This window comes from Oxyura jamaicensis, chromosome 6 (genome assembly GCF_011077185.1).
Source record: "Oxyura jamaicensis isolate SHBP4307 breed ruddy duck chromosome 6, BPBGC_Ojam_1.0, whole genome shotgun sequence".
Classification (NCBI taxonomy): domain Eukaryota; kingdom Metazoa; phylum Chordata; class Aves; order Anseriformes; family Anatidae; genus Oxyura; species Oxyura jamaicensis.
The window spans coordinates 4,414,641-4,429,285 of record NC_048898.1 but is presented as its reverse complement, the minus strand read 5'-3'; the positions used below and the strand labels follow the sequence as shown (position 1 = coordinate 4,429,285).

The 14,645-nt window shown below is 35.0% G+C and overlaps 1 protein-coding gene across 11 annotated transcripts in view; it reads right to left on the bottom strand.

The window, feature by feature from the left end:
* CTNNA3 (catenin alpha 3) overlaps window positions 1-14,645 on the bottom strand; it is a 457,011-nt gene that overhangs the window by 183,553 nt on the left and 258,813 nt on the right. For 10 of the 11 annotated variants that reach the window (XR_004752032.1, XM_035330601.1, XM_035330600.1 and 7 more), the window contains 2 exons: window positions 5,383-5,463; window positions 25-177 (listed from right to left, as the gene is read on the bottom strand). Coding sequence is in view for 10 of the 11 variants with exons in the window: in XM_035330601.1 (XP_035186492.1) it covers window positions 25-177; window positions 5,383-5,463 (234 nt within the window). In the remaining variant the exon portion in view is untranslated. Of the gene's footprint in view, window positions 1-24; window positions 178-5,382; window positions 5,464-6,299; window positions 6,383-14,645 lie in introns of those variants that run through there. The other variant, XM_035330604.1, reaches the window with a different exon arrangement.

Genomic DNA, 14,645 nt, shown 5'->3' with positions numbered 1-14,645 from the left:
AAAATTCAAGACAATAAAACGTACCTCCACAAGTCTGCTGGTATGTTCTCGAAATATAGCAGCATATTCTTTTATTTCCTTTTCTCTTCCATTTTTAGCAGCTTCAATGAGAACTAGAAGTGGAACGGTGGTATCTAAGAAGGAGTCTGAGATGTGATCTATAATGGCTTTACGAAGCTGCAAAAGATAGCATTACACTAGTATCAGCTATTTACTGAACTCTATTATATATATATATATATATAATGACTATTTATTAAAGACTACTGTTATTATTGTCTATTAGTATTCTATAACATCAACACATACATGCTGTATTCCTACATTAGGGGCAGGATTACATGCCTAAAACTAACTGCAGCTACAATTTGCCAATTACATAGAAAACACTATTTAATTTTAGGGACAATTTTTATCTACCAGTACCTAAATATGCATGCTCATATGTGTGAGCATATATGCCTGTGTGAGTATAGATAAACAGAACACTTAAAACATGTATTAGCACTATCAAAATCAATGGAGCCAAACAAATATTCATGTTCTTCAATGGACAGAATTGATTACTACAATTTGCACAAATTAAAAATTACAGTTAGACCAAACCTAATTTTGTTTTCTGTTTTCTCTCTTGTAGTTCAGATGTCAAAGGAAAAAGCTATTTCATTTTACAAAGAAAGTATTAACTTCATTATGTTTGTACTCACAAAATATCCCGCATCACAGTTTCATAATTGCAAAATTACCCAAATATTTTCTATCTTGTTGGAAAAAACAATGATAGATTTTTATATGGTAGCCTTCATATTATTTTATCAATGAGATTACTGATTATACCACCTGATAATAGATTAATAGAGCAAGAAGAATTATAAGATAGGCTGATGTTCAATTTTCTCTATTTAAATTAATTGTTCTTGGAACTTCTTTCCTAAATTATTAAATAAGTGTAACATTCTCTGCAAATTACCTTTCTTAAATGAGATTTTATGTAAGCTTTTAACTGATCATTGGGGCTTCATTTACTTTGTTTAGAGGTTATTTTCCATGTTATAATCCTAACCATGGCAGTTGTTCATTTTTATCATATAACACAGCATGAAATATACCTATCAAAATTACACGAGATGGATATGAATTATCAAGTTTACAGAATTTCTTACTGCAAAAAAAAATATTTTTACAATAGATGTAGAAAATATATTTTGGAAGAAAAAAGAAAACTGAAGTCTTTTAAGCTCCTACATGCTGACAGGTTTGTTGCTGAAGGAAATGTTTTCATTTAGTGTTCTGCACTAATGTGCATCTACGTGAAAACTCACTAAAGGTAAAGACTCCTACAGCTATAAAAACACAAAAAAATCTTTTTGATGCTTCTGCCATTATAGGTAGGGCAGAAGAAATGCATAGCACAAACAACAGAGATCTGTTGTTTCTCAAGACAAGATTTGGATGCAAATTCCTCCACTAGAGCTTTTGGATTGATTCAACATCCAAAGACAGCTTCCACTGATTTACCAAGTACTCAGGACAAACTAAGCTACCAAAATCACATGGACTGGTTTAAGTTTGGAATGTTTTTATCTTCCAACTTACTGTAACTTATTGTGTTAGGAGACTCAATCTCGATACACTGTATGCTCTCAAAAACTATTTGCAAAGACAGAAGCTATGACAACCCAACACTGAATTGGATTCTTATTGTCCTATTCATGGTCCCAACTTTATTCATACTGCAATTTTAGGAGTGAAAAAGAAAATGGTAAGAATTTTCACTACTATAAAGAAAACACATTCATTGAACCTCTGGTTCTGCCAAGCTACCTGTAAAAGTTTCTGTGACAGAGAAGTCCAACTGTAGAAAAGAGACATACTCACCTCCTTAAAATTAAGTACATGAATGTGACCTTGAGGAAGGACAGTTTGAAATATTAGGATTTTAATTTATAATAATCAACAATGAAACACTGTGTAACCATATCCAGAGCTGATAACTCAGCATCCCCAAGAGGTTTTGGGTTCTTCATAGCCCAGATTGTAGTAATTTTAGTCTTAATAATTATTTTAGGACCAGTGACTGCAATAACCTCTGTCACATTCGTGGTAATTTAGAGGTATTCAGTTTTGAACCAGAGGCCTAGTTTTCTCTCTTATTACATAATTCTTTGCTGTAGCTTTTTACTGGTGAGTGTGGTTTAATTAACCTTTCATACATAAATTATCATAATTATTTTGTTCTAAGAAATCCTCTATCCTGCAAATTCAACAAAGTGAAACACTTCTTCCAAAAAAAAGATGATGCTGTGCCTTTGCTGAATACAAACAAGCTTGACATTTGTTATTTCAGCTATGCTAAGGAACACTCAGAGGTGAGATTTTCAAATATGGCTCGTGTGGCATTATAGAACTAAGAAAAGCAATGTTAAACAGGGAAAGGAAAAAGAAATATCTGAAGCAGTATTAATTTCTCTTCATCCTAATCAGAACAATTCATTTTTTTCCACTACTCAGTATGTTTGTTTATGACTGGCCACTTCTCAAGCAAAAGGCTGAAAGCTATGCAGAAATATAGGGAGACACATAAACAAAGAACAACAGCACCACTAGTACTAGCAGGCACTGTGAGGGAAGTTATCGTGCTGTGATTAAATTTTATCTCCGATTTGTAAATGAAAGAGACACCATCAGAAGAGGTAAAGCAGAGGGAGGATAATGTCTAACAAATTGTTTTATTTTTAAGGTGCAAGGCCTTACCCTTACCTTTTGAACAGACTGTTAGAGAAATGGAAGCTTGAAGAATTTTTGTTTTGATATCAAAGTGGATAAAAAAGAAACACAGAAGAATATTGTTCATAAAACATTGGGCATAGGGTTCTCAAGAACAAACAGTAGAGAACAGAGAATAAAATCCCAGCAGCTGTTTGCAACATTATTAACATCACTATCCTGATGAGTAAAGTAAACTGCTCACAGAAAACTCTACTGCCTCACAAGTATACACTGGCAAAAGTCCTGGAAAAACTAAAAATTCATTATTAATGAGGGATCTCTCTTTCCTGTTTTAAAGGGATGCCAGGAATGCAATCTTGTTTTGTGTTTCAGAAAAAACTTTCCATCCACGATGAAGAAGCAAAATACAACTGTGTGAATATCGTCAATAATAACATTAAGAAAGAATACACACACACCCACAAACACACACACAAAAAAGATCCTGCAGCAACCACAGGAGAAACATCTGTGCAAACTATTCCCAGTAAACAATAGGGAGGTAACAGCAGAGTCTGGTAATTTCTCAGAATTAGATTCTGGAATGAACAGGCAATTCCATCCTAAATATTCATGGAGATTTGCTAGGCGGGGAAGCAGTGAAAAACTGTAAAAAAGTCAGTAAAACTGTACGAACAGAAATGACATGCAATTCTTTGGCATAATATAAACAAAGTCACAACAAAACAGAATAGTTTTAAATCCCCACAGGTGCCAGAAAAGTTCTTGAAAAGAATACAAATAATTTCATCTAAAAAGCAAGAGATTTTTAGAGCTTCCAGAACACACTGTTCTTGAGATGGCTACTTTGGTCTTCAAGTGTTGTCAGATACAGGCTTTCCTTCATTTCACTTACCGTGATCGAAAACCATTTTTCACATGGGCCCATGGGATAACTCATGATCAGGCACTGACTAAGCAAGAACTTACATGATAGTTTTGTATACTGTGTGCTACAATGATAGCTACAAGGGATTTCAAAATACAATTTCATAAGGTTTCAGCTTCAACCCCAATTCTGTAGAGACAATCCCAGTAACTGACTGAAAGTAGAGTACATTATGCACAATGTAGCCTTGAATCTGCTGTAAGAACCTATTACCTGTTATGGTACACTGTGTCATTCAAAAATATATTATAAAAGCTAAAAGAATTCATCAAATAACAATTTTCATGTATCTAATAATGAATGTTCATAACTGAGAGCAACTAAGAGTACTGCAACATCTGCAGGTGCACAACTTACAATTTAGTGTTTCCCAGATCAGAGGTTAGACATTCCTCCTAAAACAATTCTTATGCAATTTACATGTGTGAACACAGAACTGCAGGGAACAGATGAACTATTTACTCATACATACCTTCCAGGAAAATATCAAGAAGCCATAGAGCTACTCTGTTTAAAGGAAAATACTGGTTCTAGATGGCCTACAAACTGGGGATGACTACATTTTGCCTGAACATTTTACAAATGTTTATATAGGAAATAAAATGTTTTAATAATTTTAAACACTGTAACAGAATGAAGAAATGTTATAAACTGAAGTTTAACTTATGGAAGAGATGGTATGACAGAATGGAAGAGTTAACATACAGACTGAGCTTGTAATGTAAGTTATGATGAAATGTGAAAGGAAACTGGATGACTAGTTACTTGTAAACACCATATTTATATTGTATTCACCTTATCTTTCAAGGATTCTCCTGACTGACTGTGGGAGACAGAAAGGAATTTATTTACCAACCATCCTAAGGCACAGGTTGGCTTATAAGACTGTACACAAAGTTAGGAGGGATATTCTTCCACCAGAAAACTGACCAACAGCCACTGCTAGAGATGAAACAAGAGCAGTGTGTGCTCATGTTCTGCGTGGCCATAAATTTTTCATATGATCAGGTGGGATGGCCTGTCTCAATGTTCTACAGGCCTTTCAGTTCTCCTTCCTAAGCTGGCACTTCGTGTACTTTCAACATCACTGAAAAATTTCCCAGAGATGTTCCTTGCAGCTCCAAGGATGTAAGCACAGCTGATGTCTACTGCTCACCTTCTGCAATACACCACAGTTTTGGATTTTGTCTTCCACTAGCTTCAGGATACTGGGATGCAAAACGTGAGTGTGGACTGTAGACCAAGTATTCTCAGTACCCTTCTCTGTTGCTAAGTCCCCACAGCAATGAAGAACTAGACCTGGTGGTCCCTCCAAAGTATCTATTCCAACAACCCATAATAAAGTGAATGAAAATTCAAGAATATTTAAAATAAAACTATTCTTGATTTCCAAAGTACATTACTGATGTATTTCTACAGAATATACTTATACATATGCTCTCTTAGATATGTACACATGCAGAGTTCTGCCTATGTATATACACATGTACAGACAATATCTACATTTGTGTTTTTTTGTTTGTTTGTTTGTTTTGCACAATTTTGACAATTTGGAAGTATATATTCTGTGGGATATTGTAATTATCTTCACTATTTCATTAACATAGAAGAAAGCTTTATTTTTGAAGTGCAGCACTACGTAGTCTGAAAATAGCAATTTATATAAGCCTCTAAGTCTACCGTTAATACCAGTTTTATTTTACCGTTAATACCAGTTTGTTTACCTGTCTGCGAAGGTCTCTTGTCTTCTTGCACATACTATCTATCGCAACATTCAAAGCATTATTTTTTTCTTTCTTGTCAGTCTGTAAAAAATTACATAAAAAAAAAAAACAATCGAGTGTTATTTACGATCTCTTAGAAACTATGCTCTTTGCGTCCTCAGTTCATCAAAGCATTTGATAAATCATATGTGCTTACAATTTTTATTTATTTATTTATTTTCTAGTCTCACTGCATTTCAGGAACCAGTACCCCTACAGCCACAGAACACTGATTTGTGATGTTGAGCAAAAGTCCACAGAATCAAAACATGTTTTGCTAGCTGTATGTAGGAAAGAAATTAAACACTTTTCATCTTCTGAATTGCTGTAATACAGCAACTTATAGTCCAAGGTTACTTATGGAACAACGTTAATATAATTATTATTATTGATTCCAATCTATTATCACCACATTAATGTGAAAAATCACTCTTTCTCTCTGTAAGCAATTTATAAACTCAGATGGCCTCAGTGCAGTTTGATAGTGCTTTAATCTGCAGCATTTATTATTTTACTCCCACAGAGCAGAATGAGTGAGTTTCAAAACGTCCACAACATTGTAATGCAAACTCAATAAACACTGTCAATGAAAACACGAAAACAGACAATCTTTTCATTTAACAGCACATTCATTCTCGGCATCAATAGAAGATTGAGCTATTGAGATATTTCAGATGTCTTTACAGAATCAACTGTATACCTTCCAAACAATCTTCTTATTTCTATCCATAAGCAAGGAATTTATGTAATTACTATCTATTTGAAAAGTGTAGTTCGCATTCTACTCTACCACCCAGCGTTTTTCCTATACCATAGCACCATAGTAGTTCTATATATACTAGTTGTTTTGAACATCTTTTTCTTATGTTAGTACATACCCTATATGAAAAACAAAAATGTCTGCTAAACATTGTTTCTCTAAAGCAATCATTCATTGCTCAGTAACTTGGATTGCTCTCATCTAAAGGAAAGAACCCATAGTAAAAGTGTCGTTACCATATGTCTTAAGTCAGTACTCATAACATGTCTGGAGAAAGGACTATATTCTCCTAACTGTCAAAGAAATAGCTTATGTTTACTAGCCATAGTATTTGGACCTCAGCTATAGTACACTACTAAGTTTATATTATGAACATAACACATCATACTAAAATAAATACTAGTGAAAACAGAAGTAGTCATACCTCAGCTATATAGCCTTCGTATATACAATATATAATATTTCAGAGTTATTTCCTTGCTAAAAATAAATAAAAACATCTGTGAACAGAGCAATATGCTTAGTATTAAAGCAGAAACTAGAGATGATCAGGAACAAGCTTTTACATTACAAGTCAACATGTAATGTAATAAAGGTCTCAAAATGAGTAACATATTTTCCATCAGATGAAGGGAACAATTAGTTTCAAAAATTATTTCAAGATTCATGCTAACATAGATATTTCCCTACTACCTCCAGTTTCTGAAATTGCTTATAATATTCATAGGGAGGAGATCAAACATACATCTTAGAGAGAGGTCATTACAGTAATGTGACCATTTCTCCTACCAACACTTGCACAGAAACCAAGGTAAATAAAGACTCTTGTAATGCTTTGCAAGCTATTGTCGGCTTAGACAACAAAATTGATCCTTTCTGAACTGCTGGGAAAACAGGACTAACAAAAGCATTGTGGATACGAGTCAGCTTAGCGTATATCTATGCATTTTTCAGATGATAAAGACACAGTTCCACATTGCCGCATGCTTTAAAACCTTAGTATTTAGAGCTTATTTGTCTAACAAGACAGAATCCATGTAAAATACTGTTTTTTTTTAAACGTTCCCTGGTAAGCTGCAACTTCAAAGGTGCAAACTAATGATGCAACTGGTTCAAAGCAAACCTATATTACTGAGGCAACAAATATGAAATAACCTTACTCAACAAGAAGCATAAAAATATGAAAAGAAGAAAAAAATATGAACAGCAAACAAATAAAACACCTTCATTTGCAAATTCTTCATATAACTATCAGTAATCAATGTCCAGAAAGCAAACCTAACTGCAATTGAAGTTATTCTTCACCTTGAGTTTTTCCCATAAACTAAAGGTACTGTAAAATGTAACTTCCAGATGAAGAATGTGGTCAGGTCATGAATATGGTTAGCTTCGTACCTTCAGACTCTTTTTCTTCCTGAAAAAACTGTGTAAAACTCCAAAACATACATTACTGCTTGGATAAATCATTCTTATAAAGATTTAAGTATTTCAAAATTGTGTAGTCTGTTAGGGGGACACCTGACTACAAAATCTATTGCAAGAGTAGTCAAGTATTAATGGCCTGGTATAGTCTTCTCCAGTTTGTGATATATGTGATCCATTGGTCCCAAGTACTTTTGAACACTGAATTGCTCTTTAACTTTATATTCTCCCACAGAATTTCATCTCAGATAGCTACATGACAGTAGCCATGGAAGTTCTACAATTGCTGACTACACTTTTTTAATAGCTTAAAAAGACCAAATTCACTATTTTAAAAATACGTATTACAAACAATAGCATACAGAAACTAAACAAAATCTGAACATATCCACAGTATATTCTACTCTCCATTAATATAGCTGTGTCTGTATTTGAAGTATTTCACATCTGCTTGTCAATTAATGCTGCTCTCATGACTTTTGTGCTTAAAAACAAAGAAACAAATCTTCCCTGAAATATTTCGTTCCCATAAAGTGACTGAATAAAGAAAGGGCTAGGAAAATGATGCACATTATACTAGACTCTGGTTTCCAAAAATCATGCAACTGAGCTCACCCCTTTATCTCAGTTTTCCTGCCTTCAGCTACAGTTTTATTCTGTAAAATATACGTAGTAATAGCTATATGGCTCCCTTGTGAAGATATTACAAGCAATATCCAGCTCCTATTTCAATGTATTTTAAACACAAGACACGTTTTACAAGCACAAAATCACACTGTTATTAACACTTCACTAAGTGGAAACAAGTTATTTTTAATTAACACTGCATAGCCTGAAGATAAATGCTAAGTATTGCCAACAATACAGGCTTACCCTTTTCAAATACTGGCAAAAAACAATAGTTGAATGACTCAAAAACTACACATGCAGAAATATTTCCCTGCCAAGTTTTCATTTAAAATAGTAAATATCTAAGTGCAGATCCTCAGTTGAAATAAATCACCGTATCTACAGTGCTGTTAATAGACTTAATTTGTATCAGCAGGGAATCATGACCTTCATGGGCATTACAGACCCTTCTTCAAGATACATTGATGCAAACAAATGTGCTTGCTTTAGCTACACAACCTTGAAGGACTCAAGAACATGTCTCCAATGGTTGGTACATGCCAACAGTTAACAGTATTAACAAAGACAGCAGTAATTTCCAACTTCATACTTTGTTGATTTCAAGAGAGAGCTTAAACAAAAGAATATCATTATTTTGATAAGGTATTTATACTTTTTTATACTCACATAGTGCTACAAATGTTTACCCAATAGTTGTATCATGTGTCCTGTCTGAACAGTAATTTGAAGATTGTAAAGAAGATTTGGGCAAAACTACCTAAGTGACAATCCATCCTCTTCAGGTACTGAGGTTCACAGACAGAGGCTAGCTTTATAATAAGGTTACAGTTAGCCACAGGTATTAAAATAGTAAATGCTGTTATCATTCAGTGAATCCAAGAGCAACATCCCTTTTAGCCATAATCAAGAATGCAGTTACAATAGACAAATAAAACATTCTTACCAGAAGGACTAAAATAAGAATATCTGGCCAAGTGAAATAGAGCTAATGTATTTACGTATGCACTTGTGGTAAAGGATTCACAAGGATTAACATAAATCTTGCAAGGCTGCAACTCCTTCAAGTCCCCTTACAGTCACCAAGGAGAAAAAGGAATCATTTTAATATCACCTCTGAAAGGCCTGAGCCTCATTCTAGTCACTACAGAGGGTGGTGAAAGAGATTTAGCTTATCAAGTTGAATTTTTGTCTTGCGAACAGTTCCCCAAAATATTCACGCATATCTGTAGACTCTAGTTTTGCAGTGTTGTTGAGTAAAAAGGAGTAGTATTAATTTATTTTATCACATCCATGGTGAGATGAGATCAGAAGACTTCCCTGAATTCTGTATCCAGAACAGCTGGAGTCTGAGCTGTAAACTTTGATTCTACTTTGGTCCTAAAGGATTCCTGCAGTATCTGTATGGCAACACAGTCAGGAAATTCTACCCATGCCATTATCTAGGGCTTCAAGATACAGGCGCTGAACTGAGATCTTGACTGCATACAAGAGAAGTGAGGATTTATCTGGGGTCCACAGACTGGAAGAGTGATGGTGGAGTAGTGAACGCAGAGCCTGGGACTTAAGCTTCACTCTAAATTTGTAAACTATACCATCCTTCTTGGCCAAGTCATCTTTAAAGGAATATATATGTGCAAGTCCTGGGCAGTATAAGGTTATAAAGATGCTATAAACCTTGTTATGTCGTACCTATCTATGAGTGCCATTGACTATAAAAAATGCAAAGCATGAAGTTATTTATCTAGACAGACATCCTGACTTTCTTTCCTTAAACACCACTATAAATGATTGTTTGTAAACAGGCAGAACAGGCTTCAGATAAAAAAGGCGTTCCTGATGTTTGAGATACTTAGATAGAACGGTCTACCGCAAGTTCATCTTGCATTACTAGACTCACATACAAATTTAAAATAACAGAAGTTAAAAGATTGCAATGATCCTTCACTGGAATGTTAACATTTACATACACCCTCAAAACCAACTTCCTAGCATTAATCCATATAGTACTCAAAGGCTCTGCTGAAAACAGATTTTCATACTTTAAAAGACTATGGCCAGAAACCGAACCTGCGTTTTGTGTCCTGGGATGTGTCTATTCCTAAACTGTTGTACAATTTGGAAAGCACTAAATAGGAATAAAATGTGATTTTCACTGCTTATCAACAGCAGCTGTGCCACAACTCCCTGAAAAAAACACTCTTCTGATTTACTTCAAAGTCCAAAGGTCAATTTCATTTTCAGAAAGACAAGCACATTTATTGGAATCAGTTCTCTGTGGAAACCTTCTAAAAAATGTTAAGCTAAAAGGTAAACACAAATCAATACTATAAGTTAATAAACGTCAGAGCTCTAATTAAATGACTGATCATAGTCCAGGCTATGTGTTGACTTACTAGAATCCTATATTAGACAATGATACGGTCTTGTACATTATACTGAAAAAAAAATAATTACCACACAACCCAAGTAAGACATTTAAGTAAAGGCACAGTCCCTAAAGAGATATCAAGCATTTTATGTCCATTGTCACAATTTAGCATTTAACATCTTTTTGTACATGGTGTTTATAAATATTTCCCCTTTTCAATTAAAAAGCCATTTTGAACTCTAGAGAAAATGGTAACAATGATGAAAAAAGCTGTATCTAGTATAAAAAAAACAGTTCCACACTTTTTTGTGTCTTGAAACTAAGTTGTCATTAATGAGGAAAATTACATTAACAGGTTTGTGCAAAGGCAAAAATATGATTTTCTTTCTTACCCAGCTCATGGACACAGTGTCGGTTCAAAACATTTTGTACAATTCAGCAAAGTAAGGAAGAATGCAAGCATCTGTCTTTAAAAAAAACACACACACACACAAAAAAAAAAAAAAAAAAAAAAAAAAAAGCCCTTGTAAGGGAGGACCCAGGCCAATCCTGTTGTCCTCTTCATTTATATTAAAATATATGAACTAAAAGAGAAGGGCCAAGAAGTTTGTCACTTTGATTAGAGTGGGCTTGCCTCAAAACCCATCAAAATTAGTGGCAGTGTCTCAGCCACTCAGTAAGTAAATAAAAGTAATTTCACTGCCTACATACCTGGCTGCAAAAAGACAAAGTACTTATGCATCACCTTGAAGTTCACGTGCAGAGTTGAGCAATCTGAGATGAAGCATGGTAGAGAGTGTGGCTGTGAAACACCAGTGAGAGGTGCCAAGTCTGGGACAGCCACACCGGAAGAAGGATAAGGACCCCAGAAACCTCCCCGTGATGGTAACAACGTAACACAGCATGGGAGGTCCAAGTCAGCAGTGTTTGAATAAACTCTTTTTCACAATTACTGTCAAAGTGAGGACTCAGGGCAGATATCCATGGGGACAGCCTCTCTCCCTCCTTCCAATACCTCTGGCTAGACAAACAAGCAAGTGGAACCATGTAATCCAAACGCCACTCCCAGCAGCAGTTCTCATTCTGGTCCACGTGCTTGCCACCAGGCTGCTCTGTAAGCCTCCTCACCTTCCCTTGATCCCAGCACTGCCCGTGCCAGTGGTGGCAACTGCACAGAAGCAGAGACTTGCTACATGTGTACTCATGGTGTAAGAACCCCTAGCACACCTGTTTCCCTTGGGGCACTTTGAGTACTCTATTACCCAAACATGAAAATTAAGTCTTGGCTGTCCTGTTACCGAACACCTCTTGTACCAAAATGCATCTGCCTTCTTAAATCAATCTAATACAATGAAGAAACCACTCAAAAATTTTTCTGTCTTGCTGCCTTCTTGTCTCATTTTAGACTGTTAAATCCTTCAGTGCCATTACTGTCTTTCACTATACTAGGAAAAAAACCTCTTGTAACCAACGGGCAAAAAATGAAAGAATTTAAATACTGTTAAGCATATCTTTGTATTCTCTTTTACCAAGTCATGTATCACAAGACCCTAAGAGTATTTGTCCCATACATACAGAGCACATGGAAACAGTTGTTTATTCTTCAAGTTTGCAACTTGCACTGCAACTACAAACTGCAACTTCCATGTAAAAAGCAAGATCTCTTGTTGAAGGTCGTAATGTCTAGCTAAATAAATTAAAACCACGAGCTTCTCCAAAGCTATAGATCTCCATGGACAAGTCTGTCAGATTCGAACACAGAAAGAAACCAGGTAGATAACAGTTTACAATTCTAGTTTACAAGTATGTCTCATGCTTTTAAACGAACTTTCAGAAAGTCTTCTTTGTTCCTGAAAGAGACAAGATCACCATTTTTGTTCCAAATAACTTCACTGAAACAATGGGACTCTTTAGATGCACATTTATAAACACATTCCCTCCCCCCCCCCTTTTTTTCCTCCCAGAAATCTTTAGGATTCAGTAGTGCCATGTTGTTAACTGCTGTCTGAGGTATCTCTTAAATGAATATTTCAAAGTTATTCGAGGAATCCTCCGACAAAACAGTAAAGAAAGAACTTGACATTTTTGACATTATAAAGAACAAAAATTCTTCTGAAAAGCCAAAAGCTTCCAGACCTTTTCATACAGCATTTCAAAGCATATTTTTACTGTACATCAAAAGCCTGCAAAAGGAAATTCATTTACAAGAATATTTAATGACTTTCTTTGTTAATACGTGGAATACAAAGAACAAATAGCCCACAAGTATTTTGAGTTGAAAACTTTGTATTTACTCAGTAATAGATCCCGTACTCACTCCAATACACATAGCCTAGTGCACTTTTTCGAAAAACACCTGAGTCAAGGAAGCCAGCTTCTGTGAAAAACAAGTAATTGTATTTAAAAATAAATAAATTAAATGACAAGGGCATGAAAAATCATATGCAATTGAGCAAATAAGAAATCTTTCATGTGGAACTGTTTCTCATTATAGATTTTTTTTTTTTCTTCAACATCTGCAATATGAGATTGCTGTTTTTTTTCCTCTCAAACCATCATGGACAGCTCCCTATAGATCTAATGCTGTGAGATGTGAAGTACCTTATAAGAAATGAATTACCTCAACCTCTATCGATATCAGTTGGAGTGCAGAGGGCTCTCTCCTCACCGTGTGAATTACCCTTTCTCAATCAATATACAGGAAAAGTCTTGAATGTAAAGCCTTCTCAGTCTAACTCCCTTTTAGCATTCAGCTTTAACTAGTTCCTAAGAGTAAAGAGCAGATTTAATTCTAAATGAGCATGGATAAAATAGCCTAAAAACCAACCAACCAAATAATAATAATAATAATAATAATAATAATAATAATAATAATAATAATAGAATTTATAACCCTTTAAATAAAAAATTATCCGGAAATTATCAGATCATAACTAAACCTATTTTCTCAGAAATAATGACGTTGCTGGAATATTGCACATTCTCATTCACCCTCTGAAACACTGGTGTGAGGCAAAACTGAAGTCGGGGAGGGTATCCAAGGTGCTTTCAAGGACAGTAATGGATCCCCAACTCCTGGTAAGAGAATGAAGACTGTAAATTCTCTCAAAAGTGGACTCCAAGCAAGCCACAGAAGGGAGAGAGAAACCTATGTTGCTTTGATTTTTTATTGTTTCTTTCTGATATATGATGTCAAAATATCATGACATCAGTTTTTCACATGCTTTTCCACATTTGAAATATCAGAAAAATTTCACTACGATTCCAAGATGGTCCTAACACAACCCATGATTTCCTAATACTCATTTGGGAAAAAGAGTCACAGAAAGTGAACGTATCATAGCTGGTCTGTTGCAAAGCAAATAAAATGATTGCTTACTATTTCTAATGCAAAACCAAAAGCCACATGTACTTCCTATTTGAAACACAAGTTTTCAGAGAAATCATAAAGGCCAATGGTACTTTAGTTTGGATTGCACTTTAGCTTTACAGCTATTTGAGGAAATCGTAAGGAAGTAAAAAAAAAAAAAATGCTTTGATCAGATACTGTCTTATTCACTGATGATGCAAGAATAGAAGGCAAACAACTAGAAATAGTGCAATATCCACAGCATGAAACAAACAAGACACATACTGAAGGTTCATCTGCTTTTTGCTATGGTGCAAAAAAATCCCAGGTACAAAAGTTTTTAATTGAATATCCATCTACCATTCATCAAAGTGTTCTGGCAGCACTAGAGCAGTAAAATAGGAAATTAGTTGGAGAAAAGCTCATCCTACAGCAGCAACATAAGACTGTCCTATGATAAACTATCATATAAATTGCTTGGAGATTATATGTTGTTATGTGAGGAATGAAGGGGATGGAAGGGGAGGAAAATGTGAAATAAAGTACAGCAGAGCTGCTAAGACAGTCCGTCTCATCCAAATTGTTTAGAGGGTTTAGCTGTGCCCTAAATCAAAAAGTTATGGTCTTAAACATGAACCATAAACAGGGAAAAATCTCCAGCCCTAAGCTACTGGAATTCTTCCATACCTGGAGAT